The 18083-nt window shown below is 36.3% G+C and overlaps 2 protein-coding genes across 5 annotated transcripts; both read left to right on the top strand.

Annotated features, from left to right (window-relative positions):
• Nucleotides 1–926: 926 nt before the first annotated feature.
• On the top strand, nucleotides 927–4431 carry LOC135581088 (large ribosomal subunit protein eL28y-like). Of its 4 annotated transcripts, none has more exons than XM_065094012.1 (4): nucleotides 927–1064; nucleotides 1554–1706; nucleotides 1800–1963; nucleotides 4049–4431. In XM_065094012.1, the coding sequence occupies exons 2-4, from the start codon at nucleotides 1559–1561 to the stop codon at nucleotides 4181–4183; spliced, it is 447 nt and encodes a 148-aa protein (XP_064950084.1). In that variant the 5' UTR covers nucleotides 927–1064; nucleotides 1554–1558; the 3' UTR covers nucleotides 4184–4431. The 4 variants fall into 4 exon arrangements, with proteins under 4 accessions (XP_064950084.1, XP_064950086.1, XP_064950087.1 ...); XM_065094014.1 differs by having other exon boundaries at nucleotides 932–1064; nucleotides 1557–1706; XM_065094015.1 differs by having other exon boundaries at nucleotides 940–1072; nucleotides 1557–1706.
• A 3555-nt stretch (nucleotides 4432–7986) lies between these two features.
• On the top strand, nucleotides 7987–15286 carry LOC104000495 (uncharacterized). Its single transcript, XM_009422580.3, has 7 exons — nucleotides 7987–8199; nucleotides 8297–8358; nucleotides 8462–8545; nucleotides 9137–9191; nucleotides 13900–14035; nucleotides 14758–14808; nucleotides 15003–15286. Exons 1-7 carry the CDS (start codon nucleotides 8112–8114, stop codon nucleotides 15100–15102), a joined length of 576 nt encoding a protein of 191 aa, XP_009420855.1. The 5' UTR covers nucleotides 7987–8111; the 3' UTR covers nucleotides 15103–15286.
• The last annotated feature ends 2797 nt before the right edge of the window (nucleotides 15287–18083 follow it).

Raw genomic sequence — 18083 nt, 5'->3', positions numbered from 1 at the left:
CTCGCAAGAGCCTCGAAGCACATCTTTGGGGGGGGGGGGAGGGACAAATGATAGGGAATACATTATCGACTAATCAGCATCCAACATATAACTACCACATGGAGTCTAGATTACCTTCTATTTATCCACCCGTGTGAACAAGAGGCCAAATAATATTCCAAGAAGTATTCCCTTCCCTTGTCATAGAATACTCCACGAAATATTATGTCCCCTTGCGACTAGATATAAAAATATATCTTTAACACAATGAGAAAGGGAATGACCTTTTTCGACTACTCACATATGTACTTAGAGATCTAGAATTACTAACTTGAGTGTCGGAAGGATCAGATTCGAAAATCTTAATCTCGGTCTTGGTGCAAGTGGCACCTTGGGAACTCAATATTTCTAAGACACCTCAAACAATCCTGCACATACAGGTTCAAACTACATTGGTCTAACCAGGACGTGTTATTTTTCCTCATCAATCTCCATTCTCAAATATATTATCATGTGATCTAGTGAATTTATTAAGATTTTTCTTGACAAGATATATATTTATATATTTTTTATTAATTTAATACTAATTCTTACGGATCAATAAAATACTTATGATTTGATATACAATAAAATTTTAATCCTTTCTGTACAAATATACATTGTAGAGAATCTCTCCAAATGTGGCATGACGTCCATTTCGTCGAGAGTAACAGTTACACTCACTTCCAAGCGACAAAAACATGTGTTGCAGAGAATCTCTACGGCCAAGATTACAGAGGCTTCACGTCGCATACCGTATAATTCCCGATCATATACGGACAATACAGCAACATTTGTTAGTGCTGTTGAGACTTTTGAAGGCCGTCCGTCCGATTGCAGAGTACCATTTGAGCCTTCTTAATGGGCCTAACACAGCTGTTTTGGGCCCAATTTGATCATTTCACTGGTTGCAGTGGTAGTGGAAGTTTTGGGATCGCGATATAAAGTGGGGATTTAGGGTTCCACGCGGCATTCCGAACTCCGCCGTCTCACGCCGCGCTCAGAGAGGCCGACGGGAGTCTTCACCGCTGCCTCAAACTTGTCTGGTTTGATAGTTCGATCCTGATCTAAACCCTCGATCCCTCCTATCTCTGAAACCCTCTTTTTTTTTTCCCTCATGTTTTGAGCGATTCGATCTTAGATGTAGTCTCAGGTCGTTGATTCGATCATGTGGGTTTCCTGTGAGGAGTGGTTTCTCTGTCCTTTTTCTTTTTCCGAATTCTTTGATGCGCTATCTTAGATATCCGTCGCTTGTCAAGATCTTTTGAACGGTCTAGGGTTTTGATTGTCGCTACTCATCGTCCTTCGAGGTTTCGAAGTGAGAACCTTTAGTCGGTTGTGTTTGCACGTTTGTGGTGTTGTGGCGTTTTCATCTGTTCTTTTTTATTGTTTCTGACATTTTTGTTTGGAGAAACCTCAGTTGATGTTCTTCCTTTCAGTGTTTGTATCCTTATATTGAAGGATTTCATTTCTTGGTTTCGGTTAGCTATCTCAACTTTGGCTCTTTTAATTGGATGCTTGGTGAATCTTCGCAGTAGAAATGGCTACTGTCCCTGGCCCGCTCATCTGGGAGATCGTGAAGAAAAACAATGCATTCCTTGTGAAGCAATTCGGCAATAGCACTGCCATGGTGCAGTTCAGCAAGGAGCCTAACAATCTCTATAATGTCAATTCCTACAAGCACTCTGGTGAGAATTTTTGGGTTCCTTCTTGGCCCATCATTTTTTTAAGCATGTGAGCTGCACTTACTTGGTGTTTATTTGCTGATTGAAAATTTACAGGATTGGCAAACAAGAAGTCGATGACCATTCAGCCCAGTGGGAAGGACCTCTCAGTTGTTCTTGCAACAGCCAAGACAAAGAAGCAGAACAAACCTGGTAGCTTATATCACAGATCAGTCATGAAGAAGGAGTTCCGTAAGATGGCAAAAGTTGTTATGAATCAGGTATCAGCTCCATCAAATTTGTGAAATCTCAACATTTTATTATAATGCTCTCTGGCTCTGGCACATCCTTGTTGTGTTATCTGATAGACTAACATTTCTATGTGCCTTTCTTGTGTTGACTTTTAGGTAACAATTTTACTATGAGCTGAAGTTGAGGTTTCAAGGAAGTATTATAGCTTAGTTGGTAGAGTAAAATTTTGTTTATGATAAATTTATATATTTCTTGATGTAGTCTCTTCCTCTTAGCACAATAAAAGTAAATCTATTAAGATTTATTCTCAATACATAATTGTTGGTTTTATATCACTAAGCATGCCTAATAAGTTACAGTGATGAAGGAAAAAATAAGTCAAATAAACCTAGATACCATGTTTGTAATTATACTGATGCAGTTCGCTAGCATGTGTTTATGTTATATTGTACTTGTAGAATTGGCCGACACCGCTATCGTATGCGTGATCCAAATTGGTATTGTCCATGGGCATTCTGATTTTTGCTGATTCTGAGATATGTCTAGAAATGGGGTCAGATTGACTAGAGTCAATCAAGCTTGACTGAGTTGGACCAGTTTTGGTTAATTTTGTGGTAGCCTCAAACTAAAAAAAAAAATATGTGAGAGGGGAAGGAGAAGAAGTAAACCGATACGGCTGTCCGGCGAAAAAAGAAACATGTGACTTCTTTTACTTTTGCTATTTCTTTAATCATTGTATGTGCGTTGTCACTGTTGTTGCATAATTTGATTTCACCATTATATGTGATAAAGAGGAAATTATTATACAAACTTATTTTTGTAAACATTTTTCTTATGTGTCAATTTCATTTGTTATCTCCTTTTTATAGTTATTTTTCTTATGAAAATATAATGGTAATTTGACCTTTTAGCATATGATATCTTTCATCAATTTTCTTGTAACGTAGTTTGTTGGCTGATTTTGATCTCACTGGGCTGATCCAGTCAGTCCTATCAATATAATGTATCGTCCCTAGCCGAACTATAGCAATCTTGTGAATGATGCTTATAATTAGTTGCACACTACATTTTAATGTGTAGTTTGTTCTGTCAACCCTTAACAACCGAAGATATTCTTGATATTTAGTAGTATCTTAATAATTCTAATCTTAAGTGAACAATACACTTAAGAGAAGTTCTTAAGATACACAAACAATCTGTTTTCAAGATTCAGTTTTGAATTTCTGTTAACATAAAGACAAACTGCTCTTTTAAGCTGAACATCTGTCATCTGTTTAGCTAAATATTGTGGTTGTACCCTATCAATTAATTCTCTTTTGCTTTACTTATTAAGCCAAAAGATGCTCTTTTCTTGTTCATTGCTGAAGTTAATTGCCATACCGAGATCTGTTATTACTTCCTCATTTGGTTGAATATACATGCTTTTTTAGGTCTTCATTTCTCAAAAAATCTTTATATCTCTGTCATCTTTATGGATTTGCAGTTGATCCACAGTTTTTTTTATTTTTAAATTTTTTGCATTTGAAAATGCTGCTACTAATGCATAAGGAAAGCCTCTCACCTCATTGGTTATTCAGTGAAATGCCCTTTCTAATCCTTTCTTTTATGTGTCAGTATTTTAAGCATGTCCACTGATCATTAACCAGTTAAAGATCTATGTTGGAGCTAAAGTCAAACAGGGGTCTTTTTCTCTTCATTTTGCTGTATCAAGCATCAATGTTACTGCTAATACTTATTCTTTATATTTTATGTCTTGTTGCATGAGTAACAATTATTAGTTAAATTTTAGATACACAGGTTTGGTTTTACTCTTGTGGTTCTGCAACTGTATTTTTCTGCTGACCATCTTAAGTACCTAATCTAGAGCAATAAATTTGCATATATTTCTGCTCTGCATCCTTTCTCATCTTTTGCTTACCCCTCTGGTGGCTTCTCGTACATGTTCTTGTGAAATATGAACTGTTCTGCCGCTTCTCTTCCACTTCTGTATCTCAATCAACAGAATTACTTAATTAAAGCACCAAAAGTTAGTCCTTGAGGGTGTTTTTTTCCCTTGTGTGTGCGAGTTTCTGATTGATTTCCCCCTTGTTTTGGTGTTGGTCTCTTGTTTGCAGGTGACTGATAACTACTACAGGCCAGATCTGACTAAAGCAGCTCTTGCACGGCTGAGTGTGGTGCATCGTAGCCTTAAGGTTGCCAAATCTGGTGCCAAGAAGAGGAACAGGCAGGCAGTTAAAGCAAGAAACTAGCTGTCCTTCAATTATTTTGGTTTGGTTCACGGAGTTTTTAACTGAAGAGCTTGTCAACCTGGATCTCACAACTTCTTTTTGTTATTGTTAATTTCACCAGAAGAATTTACACACTCTAGTTTTAATTAGATTGTGTGATGCTATTGCTGCTAGTAAGAATTTCCAATTCAATGTGCTACTACTGCTCATTCTTCTGAAACGAGGAGGAATGTTTCATCAAAGAGGCTAAATCTCTGTTGTAGTGCTGAGTTGCTTCTTTTGGGATATTCTTATCGTTAAAGCGTAACATACAGTCACCATTTTGTTCATAAAAATCTTCTTGCATTTTAATTTTCAGATTATTGGTTTGTCGAAGTCATTTATTCTTGGGTTACGTTTAATTAAGTTGATTGGTTAGTGCGCTCCAACGTGCATGACAAGCACGACGTAATTTATATATTAAGAAACAGTAATGCTTTCTAATGTCTTCTCAAAAGACACGATTAAATGTCATATCTAAAGAGGAGCAGTGGCTCCAACGACTTGATTCAAAATGGAATTCGATTTGGGTGCAACATCTTTCGCACTCAGAATTAGTCACAGCGGTTTTTCTTTTTGCAAATAAGAAAGAAAGGGCGATTTCCAAAAACATAAAATAAAATTTAATGTTCACTAATTCTCTTAGTTTTTCTCTCAGTTTAGTTTTTTTGTTTGTAAAAATAAAGATTTTGACCTTTTAGGCAAATGGTTCGGGTCAATACTATTTAAATGAGAAAAATCATATCAAAATGAGTCGATTAATTTTACTCTTTCCTCTACTGTTATTAGATTTTTTTTTTCTCTCCCTTTTCTCTCTTTATTTCTATTTTTTTGTCCTTGGCTTCTCTGGTAACGAGGAATTGCTCCTAAGTTCTTCCAGTGAAGAGTTTCCCATAAGGAATCCTTCGGTGGTCCATAATCTACTTGGGGTTAGGAAGATGATTTTGGGTAGTAGAACTGCCTTAGTGCCATATGCTAAAGGATGATTCGCCCGAGCTAGTCTCAAGAGTGGTGCTCATAATATACTCCGGAGCTTATTGACCCAAGTGTCTTTTACCCTAGTAATCCTCTTTTTTAATCCTTCAAGATTGACTCAATTGGTGACTTCAGTTAGGCCATTAGTTTAGGGGTGAGCTACCGAGCTAAACTTAAGCTGAATCTCGTAGGATCGACAGAACTCTTGGAATTTTATTTTGTTAAACTATGCTCCATTGTTGCTAACGAGGGCCATCAAAATTTTGAATTGGGTGATTATGTTTCTCTAGACAAATCCTTCCATCGGCTTCTTCGAGATCGACACCAAGGGCTCGACATCCACCTACTTCGTAAAGTAATCAAACCCCATGATGAGGAACCTTCGTTGGGTGGACATCGATGAAAAAGGTCCCAAGAGGTCTATTCCCTACTGGGTGAATTGCCAAGTACTATTAATTAGGCTCAAAGGGACCGCGAGTTGGTGTTGCACCCGAGCATACCTCTAGCACCTTTACATATAGTCGATCGTGTCCTTGCTCATAAAAGCTTTGTCGGAGAACCTTAAAGGCCAGAGTGCGCGCCCCGATATGCTCCGCATAGATGCCTTCATGAACCTTATTGCCTTAATGCTGTTGATAAGAGATCAACACTAGACTCTCCTTTTCCTCTCTTCCTATATTTTCACGGAACCACTTAGATTAATGGATTAGGGAGGTTGAGAGAGAAATCATAATATCTCAATTGTGTCCTCTATGAGATGTGTCATTTAGCCCCTGAAGGTCTTGTCTATTTATGGATTACAACAGATAGTCTAGAAAAAGTTATTAGGAGAGTTCCTTCTGTCCTCTAAAGAATCATACTTTAATATGAATTTTTTTTTTATTAATATCAATCATCAGAATCTAATTAATTCTATTATATATCTTATCCGATTATAAAGGATCATATAATCTAATAATTTATTCTTAGAATTATATATAGTTTATATATATAAACAATTAACTTCCACCTATAGAGAATTTGCTGACATTGCAGTCAGAAAATTTTCAGTTGTTGGCACACACCAAGTGCTCATAGTGTTTTTATGTTTTGTGAAATTTTAAGTATTCGATAATCGAACCATGCTGTTGTGGATTGTTGCAACTATAAGTTATATAATGGTTATGAAAGAAGGATTCATTTTCTTTTTTTTTCTTAATTTTTAACGATATATGGTTAATGGATTTCTTGCTATGTTGCAAATGCAGGTTGATGCCATCCAGCAGTGTGGCGGACAGAAGAGTGCTGATGGACAGCGTTTCCGCATGGGTGGTGGTATTTTGTGGAGTAATCTAAAAACTCGTGAACCAAAAGCACACAACAAAATCATGGCCAAAGAAAGAGAATTCGAGGTGCAGAAACATCGATGTTTATTCGCTTTATAAGTTAGCTTGCATATCCTTACTGGAGGTTTAAGCCAAATCAAACTGATAGATTGCCTGTTTGGGTTTGGGTTTCTCATGAAGCATCCAATTGGGAATTTCTAGACGCGGGACGATATTGATGATAAAAATAATAGAAGATAAGAATAATTATTGAAGAAGTTTTATTGAAGAAGATAAAAAATTTTATTGAAGAAATAAAAATGCTTCAATACATTAACATGTTCTCTCTTCTATTTATACAAATGAGGAGCAAAGATTTCCCTCAATAGAATAGAGAATTTTTCTCAACAAAATAAAGAGATTTCCTCGTATAGTTGGAGAAATCTTATCTTCTATCAATTGAATTTATATAATAGTTAGCTGCATTCGGTCCTTATCTAACTTTAAAGTGTATTTGTAATCCAATATTTAAAATATTCGATACCATTTAGGCATTGTCTTTAGATCCAAAAACGTATTGTCAATGTGCAAGGAGAATTAGACTCTATCTCTTTATCTTTTTATCGGCACTCTATCTCTTCTTATCTTTTTACAGGATCACTTAAATTGATGGTTTAGAAAGATTGAGAGAGAAACTTTTATGCTAGGTTAAATGACACATGTCCTCTATGACATACATCATTTAGCCCCTAGAGGTTATGGGAGAGCATAGATATATATCTATTATAAATTATTAGGATAAGTTATTACGAGAGTTCCTTCTTAGAATTCTATTATAATATATACTTCTTATGATAATATGCTATGATGATATGCTACAAGAGGGTGAGATAGTTTAGGAAAACTACTTCATCATGAGCAGGAAAGCGATAGCCAAATCTAATTCTTACTATCGTTTTTACTCGCTAATGTCTTTGGTACATATTTGATAAGGGATCATTTGATCGGTCGATCATTGCTGCCGTGGCCCGTAGGCTTGAGAGGAATTATCTGCTTTGGGCGATGAGCGTACCCGTACGATTTTTTCGAAGGTAAACTCCAAAAGATACTTCTGAGGGTAAGAAAGACCTGACGAACTTACGAGCCCTTAATTCTCATACTCCTCAACTAATGTGAGACTAAATAACCTTATCAATATCGATCCGGACGAAACCGCAAACAGTAATTTTTGATATATCTAAATAGTGTTTCATATTTGAAATATATTAAACAAAATTCATACTTAAATCAGTGACACAGCCACTTGATCCAATCTAATCTTAGTTCATGATAAACAATGATGATACCACTTATCTTTTATTATATTAATAAATGTAACCAATAATAATTCTCATAGATTACTTAATAGCGGTTTCGTACATATATATATTATATATCTTAATTTTATGTGGTGGGACGAGTATGCGTGGAGTAAAATTAGGCAGCAGATAAAACCAACCCTTCGGTCTTTTACTTGGTACGAAAACATAAGCCTCTTTCCTCGAACGAGGTACGGTCACGCGACCGGTACGCCTTGCCCATCCCCTCCTCGTCTTCGTGTTGCTCGGCTGCGGAGACCGATCGACGGATCCATGGAGCTAACCGCGAAATGGCGGAAGAAGCATCGTGGAGGAGGCGAAGATGGCATCGAGGACGACTCCCACCCCATCGACTCCCAAGGTTCGAGATTCCTTCGTCTAATTGCGCTCCATTTCCGTAGGCTTCTCCGTCGGGGTATCAAGATCGACTCGTTTCCGGTTTCTTTTTCCTGGTACAGATCAAGAGGAGATGGTTCGATCTTTCGAGAGGGAGCACGCTCGACAGAGTCGTCTGTGGAGGGTTTGTTTCATCTTTTCTAATTCTTCTTCCGGCCCTTCTTGAATCCCGCACCCTCGTTCCCTGTTCCCAAATTACGGTTCGTTTTTGGTTTGGGTTCTCGCAGCGTGTTTTCGCTGGATTTCTCCTCGGCTATACCGCGTTCATGGTCTACTCCATCTTCCAGCAAGCTTGGTATCCATGGGAACTGGTAACGACTAGTTTAATCTTGTTCCGCACGTTAGGATCTTTAAATCATTTTGTCGAGATGAAGAAATTCTCGTATGGCAATTAGCCTGTATAAGGGATATCATATCAGGTTTGGATGCTTAGAAAAAGAGGATGAATTTTCAACACTTAGATTTCAGTTTTTGAAAATTCAGTGTTACTTTTAGCTCATGCGATGTTTAACCATGTATAGTGTGCTTTGTTTAACCTTCCTCTATGGGTAATAGATTCAGTAGCAATCTTGTTTGTGAGGCATTTCTTGTTCATGTCTTTGGTGAATTTGTCCTAATCTTTCTGGACCTCTGTGAGGCACCCTTTAAATAACTTCTTTGACACAATGAACCTTGTGAATACCACCAAACATCTCAACCTCCGAAATATATTTTTTTCTTGCCCAGCCAACATTTGGAACTATTCAATCGGGTGGTTCTTGTGCTGAACGTTGACGTAACCTTTGCCTTATTTCTGCATAACTTTACTGGAATAACTTATGCCTCTTGAGTCTGTTTGCACTAGCATTCAGCATTCAATTTTGTTATTCAGTTCTTGACAATCCACTTCTGCTTATGAGCAGCGTTTTCATGCTTATTTCGTGGAAGAAATGCAAAGCTGGATGACCATATCTGCAGGTTTGTTTTTCTCTGCTTCTTGTTCTTTACTGGCGTTTAATGAATGATCTTAACTTCACAAATGAGTATCATTCATCCGTACACAGTTTCAATTCATTCTAGAATTTTGTCAGGATTAGGGACATCAAAGATACTATTTGATTATTTTGTGGCATACTAAAATATAAAATATTAAAAGGCAATTATGAAAACAACTATGCCTTTGGATCATAATTTTGAACAATTAGAAAACTACAATATGTAGTAAGAAATATTGACACTAGTGAACAATTTATGGGAGTTCCAATAGAAGATAAATGTGGTGAAACTAATTTAGTTGGTATAAATACATTCAAGAAAGAATTAAAAGAAAAATTTTATAATACTAATCTGTACAAAGGGTTTGTTGATGTAATACTAAGATGGATGTATGGAGTCACTATGAAAGAGTGATTTTTTTTTTTTCCATTTTTGAACAATTAGTTGTTACTTTGATAAAGTATAAAATGAGGAACAATCATCCAATGATGGCATTGACATGTTCCAAGAAGACTTATAAAAGTCTTGGCTAGATAAGATGATGCAATTAGGTGAGAGGTACAGGGAGCTCCAAAAAAGACCTATAAAAGTCATGGGCAGATAACATGATACATGAAAAAGTGGGTGGCTTTGGTTCTTTTTGCTGCACAAACATGCAGACCAACTTGGCCTACAAAAACTAGGGAAAAACACGCGAAAACCAAGCGAAACACAAAGCTAAGCAATTGTACAAGAAAACAAAATCGACAAATAGTCCGTTGACAAAGGTGTTGTGGGAGTGCGAGGGTCATCCATGACTTGGTCCCTCACTGAATCTGTCGATGCCCTCATTGATGCTTGCTGGCAGGCAATTGGTCATTGTGCAATCTTGCGGATTGACTTGGTCTAAAAAACTAGGGAAAAATACATAAATACCAAGCAAAAAACAAAGCTAAGCAGCTGTACAAGAAAACAGTTGCCCAAGGCTGTCCAGTGATTGCTCGCCAAAACAAGCTGAAAGGGGCCAAAACAACCCCCATTTTCGCGTGTATCGGGTTGAATTCTTCAAGGCGATCGCGTGGTGTAAAATTCAACCATCTCAGATCCCTGTAATCGCATAGGTGGCATAGGACTGGATAAGGCTTCGATAGAGTGTCATGATCAATTTGGAAAACACGAGCTTGTACACAAATCATGCGTAATCATGCCAAGCGACTTGACTCCCAGTTAAATGGCCATCGCTGGACTTCAGTTGTCTTTTTATTGTTTGACGTCCTTTTATTCTCTTTCCCTTCTAAGATTTTGTTGAATTGATTAAGTGCCTCACTTTTGTACGAGACGTCGATACTTTTTTGTTGCTCGTTTTCGAATATAACCAACATCTTTTTTAGACTATAAAAAGGGGGCTGCACGAGATCTGTGTGAGGTTGCATTTTGGTTGAACTTTGTGAATGACTATTGTAAGGGGGCCTCAAGACTTCGAGTAATTCAAGGTCCATGACATTTAATATCAAAGTTGGCAATCACTTTGGGCAAACAACAAGGTTCGTGCACTCGCCATGACAAAGCACCCTGATGAGTTGAGCAAGACTACACAAGGGGTTAATAGCCCTTCACGCTCATAGCGGGCGCCCATGTGTAGACTCATTTATAGGCTGCTAGAGCCATTCAAGAGTAGTGGGCAATTAAAATGGTGATCCAAAAGTTGGCGACTTACCTCGAGTGAAGGATGTGTAGTCTAAACTATTAGCTTTAGGGAAGCATAAGAATAAAAAAGAGAGGCTTACAACGTTGTCCTTTAAGCTAGGATGGAGGAACTCAACCAAAGCCAACGACAATTATTTAGGGTACCAAACTCATACAAAACTCTAAAAAAGAAGTTGAATCTTGGATTGATCGAATGGAATTTCAGGTCGATCGACTGCTAGAAGATGCCATAGAGTCAACACTTTTAAGAAGTCATGGCAGATCTTACAATAAGAATTACGGTACTCACAAGGGCTCTACACATGTGAGGGTGCAATACCTGCGTTTTTGCGCCACAGAACTTGAAGGCACCCAAGCTATATTTCTACGGGAGTGTTAGAGATGCAAAAGAACTTGAGATCTTTCTATTTGATATGATAGTAGTTTGGGGCAACAAGGCCCGATTCATTATGAATGGAGACATGAAGCTTTGGTGGCACCCTCGATGGGAGGAGATCCAACAAGGGTGGTGTCGGATGGGGAATCGTGGGAGAATTTGAAGTGAGAGTCGCAGACTTGGTTCTTGCCCGAGAACACTAAGTCTGTTATGTGATGGAAATTGAGACTTTATCAAACCACTTTTATCCGAGATATTATGTGAAGCAGTTATCAGCATTGTTGCGGGATATACAAGACATGTCAATGAAGGACTAGTTGTTTAGAAGTCGTGGGCTTAATAAGAATTGCATCTATGGAATGTCACATATAACGATCGTAGAATGACTCATAGACTTTGCTTTCATTGCAAATTTGAGAAGAAGAAACAATCTTTGCAAAATTGACCATCTAGGTGTTCCCGAGGGAAAGAGATTGCTACTGAACAAAAGTAGAATTACTCACAAAGGCCTAATACCAAAGGTAAAGACCCGAAATCCAGCAGATGTTTTTTGTGTGGAGGGCCACGCATGGTGAGAGTGTCCTTAGAAGTCGGCACTCACGCTAACAACATCTATCTGGTTATCGAAATCAGACAAATGTAAAGTTGTCGCCCTTAGCTCGAGTAGTTCTGAATCCAACAATAACAATAATGATTTATAAGGACCTCGAATGAGAGCAGTCGATCTATTAAATGCGTAGTGGGGTCAAGTGAGGAGCCAACAAAGCAAAAAAATTGAAAGTAGGGAGGTCACCTATATATGTAGACATTAAGCTTAATAGTGCTATGGTGGACACAAGCGCGCTGCCCATGATTTCATCATCGATCATAAAGCAAAGCGATTAGAGTTTAATTTGGAGAAAAGTGCAAGTCATATGGAAGCAGTGAACTTGAAGGCCAAGTAGATCTTTGAGTTGGCAAAGGGGTCTCCACCAAAATCGGGACATGGAGCAAAAGCACCAATATGATGGCGGTGCCATTGGATGATTTTCAGGTGATTTTCGAGATAGAGTTCATGGACACGACCAAGATGGTATTGACACCATTAAGGAATGGCACCATAACACAGATATCGCGTAAGCATAACTGGAGAAGACTTCCAAAAAATTAAAAAATGGACATAGTTGGGAAGGCGACCTCAAGAATTCAAGGTTGGTGACATGGTGTTGGTAGAGCTCCAACCAATATCTCTCTGATTCTTCATGAGGTAGAAAGTGCACAAAGAACTGATGTGCAACTATAAAGGGCTCTTCCTAGTCAATTGCAGCATAAACAATGTATCTTACAAGTTGCAATGCATCTTACAAACATGCATTGATGAGGGCATCGCCAAATTAAATAAATAGAATGTCACGGATGATTATTGCACACTTGTAACACCTTCATCAACGGATCATTCATCACCTTTGTTTTCATGTTCAATAGCCTTGCTTGTATTTTTTGCTTTGTTTTTGAGTGTTTTTCCCTATATTGTTGAATCAAGCAAAAAATGACTAAAACATCCCCATTTTCACGTGTCATGGATTGAATTCTTCAACACAGACATAGGGCATAAGACGTCAGCCATCTCAAACCCTTATAATCACACAAGTGGCACGTGGTTGAATGAGGCTCTGGTATAGTGTAAGTGATCGAGCTTGTACGCAAATCATGCGCAAGCTTGCTAAGCGACTCGGGTTAAGTGACCGTTGCTGGACTTGTGACTATCTTTTTAACTTTTAAAGTCCTATTCTCTTTGCTTTCCAAGTGTTTGCTAAATTGCTTCAGTGATGCACTTTTGTGTGAGATATCTGAGACTTGTCTCCCGCCTTTAGAATCTAACCAACTTAAGACTATAGGTCCTTCGGGACTTGTGCATGGTTGCATTTTAGGATGCCTATCGCAATGAGGCCTCATAACTTAGATAATTCCATATGAGTCCGTGACAGTATGATATGACCCTCTGTGGGAGACTGGTTCACCATGTTTTTCTGTCCTTCTGGCTCTTTATCCATTTACATGGTTTTCTTATTTTGACTATGCATCTTTGAGATGTAATGAGCAAGGGGACTTACAATGGTGCATAGTAATTTGGGTTTGCCAACATAATTCTTGGCCGCTATGTTCTAATCCATAGAAGCAACATGCATCATCTCTTGATAAAAATGGCAAGACTTCTTGTCAGCAGGATCAATGTAATTTGAAAACTTATGGTTAATAATTCATGTTTCCTAGACTTGGTCAACATAGTTTATTAAAGAGGATCAATGTTGTGACATTTACTATAGCTTGGTATGGAGGTGGTCAACCTTTTTCTAAATTATGAATATTTTGGTCCAAATTAGATGTTCGTTTAATGCAAAAGAAGCACAAGTATGTCTTGAAACTCATGGATTGCAAAAAACATGACATTATAAAGTTGTTCTTGTTGATGGCTACCTAAGGGATGGAAGTTTACCTCACTTTTGGTAGTAATCTTATAGCTCTTATGGTGTTGCAGAATGTCATATATATATATATATATATATATTTAAATTGTAAATAAAACTTTGCCAACCATTTACATGGTATTGATTGCTTTAGTTTTCAGATAATGTGCATATTTTGCAGATTGGGTTGCTGTTCTAGCTTGTTCATTCGCAGTCAGGGGTCTAGCTTCTAGCTCGAAGTCTTCCCAACAATGGTTGTGGTATTCATGCTACGTTGGCTTGCTTCATGCCGTCTTTTGGTTGATTTACATGTTCAGGTATGTATCATCTTTCTGAAGGTGGGGTGATTATCCACACTTTAACTTGGTTTTATGAAGATAAAAGAGAAGTATACTATTGTAATTCAGAAAAAAGAAGTATCACTTTATGATGAGAGGATTTAGATGTGATTGTTCTCCCTTTTTGCATTTAATGTTTTGTACATATCTTTTGCTGACATCCCTTTTTGCATTCTCATTTCACTTATTTTTGCATCTTTTCTATTGTTTGTTAATTATTCTGGTTTTATTTTGTTAATTAACCACAAAGACATGCTTAATACATCGGCTTGCTTTTTGCCATCTTTTGATAATTTTGTGTTGAGATAAGTATCATCTTTCTGATTGTGGGTGATTTTTTGCACTTATAACTTGGTTTTCACAAGGACAAGAAATTTTCAGAAAAAAGAAGCATCATTCAATGATGAGAGGATTTAGACAATGGAACATTCTCTCTTTCCCTTGAACATTTTTAGAAATATCATTTGCTGATTGATGTCCTTTTCTAGTTATTCTGGTTTCACGCTTGCTTCTTTTCTTTTGTTTGTGAATCAATCACACACAGCTTTGCTGGTGCTTGCATAAGACTCCTTTAGTGTAAGGGAAAATCGAATCAGTTATTGTCTTCGGACAACATACGTTCTAAAACACCCATCTATGACGTTGGCTATCATTCTGATTTCCCATATTCATGTGCTAAAGTTTTTACATCTAAATTGTAGGTTGCCAAAGTTTCGTTGGGATGTACTGTGGCTTCCTTTGGGTCCTTTGAGGTACTAATCTAGTCATATCATTTGCTTCTAAATTCTTTGAGGAATTTATTTGATGAATTCAGATATCACAGGAATATGATAGATAACATAAATGATTAAATGTGCTAATCCACATCACATAGCTACTAATCAAACATCTTTTCAGGGAGCTATATCTAGATTATATTTTAATGTACTTGTTGGAGTCTTTTCAGTGGTGCTGGGATCTGCCTCTATGTGGACCATTTGCTTCATGAGTCACTGGAAGACGTAAAACAGCTTCGGAGCCACATGTATAATTTCAAAGCCCTATAAAGCTAGTGATGACATTTTCTCCGTAAGTGACCCGGCCTTGCTATATAATTGTTTTTTTTTTCCGAAGAAAACAGTAGTATAGAGCAGTGAAATCTTTGTGATGGCCAGAGAAAAACTTCAGTTAGATATCATTCTCTAATGCTTCTTTCTGGGACATAGTTTATGTGATGAGATTCATGCAGCACACACTGATATGTTTCTTGATACCTTTAGGAAGCTAGAGTTTAGATGTAGTGTTTGTTTAATATCTTGCCCATCGTATCTGCATGTGTTCATTCCGCAGACGAGAGTTGATTCTTTTTCATCAAGATGAAAAGCTTTTTGCTGCTATTTCATGTCGAATAGAACTAATTAGCTTTCAGGAGGGCCATGTATTTTTTGTAGGATTCTTCGTAACTAGAAATTATATATATATATATATATATATATATATATATATATATATATATATATATATATATATATAAAACAAATATGGATAAATTATCTGGATTCATACAAGTTTATGCATTCTATGATTTAGCAAACCAATGTGGCTCATTTTGACTAGGTTTTATACATGTTTTTTCATATAGAAATGTAAAGAATTATTAGTTGACAAATCTAAATATGCTTTTATTTTTTCCTCGAAAAGTGAGATTCAAATGCTTATATCACCGGTCTTTAATATCCCTTATAAAATGCCTGTTTCCTTTCGTTACCGTCCAGATATTAAAAATATCAGATCACATCATACAAATTGGCCTCTATTATTCATAACTGAGAATGCTAATAATTTTGATTCAATGTATAAAAAAGCCACGATTATCTACCTTAACATGTGGCATTCTCGAGCTCAATTGAGATTTTTACTACCTCATTGTTTTTCTTTGAGGATAGGATATAAGTTTTAGAGATATAAATCATATCATGTCTCATCTAAAAATTAGGTTGTGGGATGCAATGATGTTGATAAAAGATTTAAGATGATATCCAACTAGAGGGTCCATCTTCTCTTCAAGCTATACTTATGAAATAGTATTAGGTTTAATAGATGCAACAACTTAACCTACTAACTTAACCTCCCCCACACCTCTCCAACTAGTGTGTCTCATCCACTAACTTAACCTACTAGATGCAAGAATATTAATAGAAAAAATGCTTAGGGCATACATAAGTTGTTATTAATAGAAAAAAATACTTAGGACATACGTAAGTTATTATTAATAGAAAAAACACTTAGGACATACGTAAGTTGTCATTGTAGAAGTTTGTGTAAGCATAACAACTGTTATACGCTATATGTAATATAGAAAAAGTTTTATACTAAGATTGAAATCAAATAATATTATATCAGTTTTACGATGTATACCTTTTGATGTCATCTGAAAAAAAATCTCTGTGTGATCTGCAAAGACATCGTTTTCAGATCCAAAATCACTTAGATTGATAGTTCAAGAAAGTTGAGAAAAAAAACTGTAATACGTTTAGTCTTTAGAGGTTATGCCTATTTATAGATGAGAACAAAATGTTTAGAATAAGTTATTAGGAAAGTTCCTCTCATCAAGAACATCCCCTAATAAATCTTATTATAATATAATTTTTTTTTATTGATTATCATCAAAATCTAATTAATTCTATTATATATCTTATCCGATTATAAAGGATCATATAATTTAACAGTTTAGTGATAAAAGGAAACCTTCTTCGAACATTTACCCAGCTGTTCTTTCGTTTACATCTTCGTAGCTGTTTCAGCGGATGCCAAACGATGGCTTTGTAACATAGGTTGCTTGACGAGGCCAATAAGACATCAAACCAATGAAAAGATAAAAGACTTTTTGAAAATATTTTGGTGCATGCCTCGGTGATAGCAGCTGAAGCGTGCAAGGGATGTCTATCTAAGAAGAAGAAAGCTCATGTGAAGCGGCACTGTATAATGTCCAATCATTCATATCGATCATTCATGAGCTTCACATCATACCGTTAAGCTTCACTGTATGAATACTCTCTCTACTATTCATGTCCGGTTCTGTATAACGTCCAATCGGTCTCCCTAATAGTAGATAGAGAGAGAGAGAGAGAGTCTTCTCAGTCTCTACCCTTTGTGTTGGTTGGTTGTTGCCTCTCTTGTCTGACCTTCATCTAAGAGTTCAATAGGCAATGTAAAGCCTAAAAGTTGGTATGTACAAGGATCAACACGGTAACAAAATGGTTAAACGAAGATTCCATAATATTCCTCACGCTTCACACTGCTCAAGATTAAATCTAACTTTCATCTAAAACTTAGTGGGATGATCGACAAAGATAATACAAAGACCATTCTCAATCATCCAGAGAGATTTACAGTAAAATCATTACTCGAGGAGATTTTAGAGCTTTTATTGTTATTATTTTGTGATTGTTGTTTGAATTTTAGATAAAAAAAATTCTGAGATTTATATATTTATTATTTTTATAATAAATTTTTTGTTTTTTACTCTTCATGTTAGAGGGATTTTTTATTTAAATCTTGATGTCATATTTAATTATAATCTTTATTTAATTTTGCTGTATATTACGATCTACTCATATTTATTCTCAATCATCTTGATGTCATATTTAATTATTTAAATCTTCACATTCGAAGGGTTTTCTATGTAAATCTTGATGTCCTATTTGATTGTGATTTTTATTTAATTTCATTATATGTTATGACCTACTTATATTTGTTCGTATGCAAAGTTTTTTTTTTTTTTTTTTTCATCATGATCCTCATAATTAAGAGAAAAAAATTGATTTTTATTTTTTATTTTTCTTTTAAATGTGGTTCCTATCTTATTAGAATTTGTTGATGTGATGAATGACCAAATCCATCTCCATGCAGAGTTCCTTCATGCGGTGGTAATGACTATTATTATACACAATGATAGAACTCAAAAAGTTGTTCCTGTGTTATTCACCTAATCAATGTTGTTCTTACTAACTCATTAGCAATGATGATTGGTGAGACTTGGTGGATG

This window comes from Musa acuminata, chromosome BXJ2-1, assembly GCF_036884655.1.
Source record: "Musa acuminata AAA Group cultivar baxijiao chromosome BXJ2-1, Cavendish_Baxijiao_AAA, whole genome shotgun sequence".
Classification (NCBI taxonomy): Eukaryota; Viridiplantae; Streptophyta; class Magnoliopsida; order Zingiberales; family Musaceae; genus Musa; species Musa acuminata.
Note: the sequence above shows the minus strand (reverse complement) of the source record. Positions and strands in the feature narration are given on the sequence as shown.

What these genes read in the sequence shown, in the direction of transcription:
- LOC135581088 (XM_065094012.1), top strand. Translation starts at nt 1,559, where the DNA reads ATGGCTACTGTCCCTGGCCCGCTCATCTGGGAGATCGTGAAGAAAAAC. An exon ending in CAATTCCTACAAGCACTCTG is followed by an intron (nt 1,707 to 1,799) that starts GTGAGAATTTTT and finishes GAAAATTTACAG; the next exon opens with GATTGGCAAACAAGAAGTCG. An exon ending in CAAAAGTTGTTATGAATCAG is followed by an intron (nt 1,964 to 4,048) that starts GTATCAGCTCCA and finishes TCTTGTTTGCAG; the next exon opens with GTGACTGATAACTACTACAG.
- LOC104000495 (XM_009422580.3), top strand. Translation starts at nt 8,112, where the DNA reads ATGGAGCTAACCGCGAAATGGCGGAAGAAGCATCGTGGAGGAGGCGAA. An exon ending in TGGTTGATTTACATGTTCAG is followed by an intron (nt 14,036 to 14,757) that starts GTATGTATCATC and finishes TCTAAATTGTAG; the next exon opens with GTTGCCAAAGTTTCGTTGGG. An exon ending in CTTCCTTTGGGTCCTTTGAG is followed by an intron (nt 14,809 to 15,002) that starts GTACTAATCTAG and finishes GAGTCTTTTCAG; the next exon opens with TGGTGCTGGGATCTGCCTCT.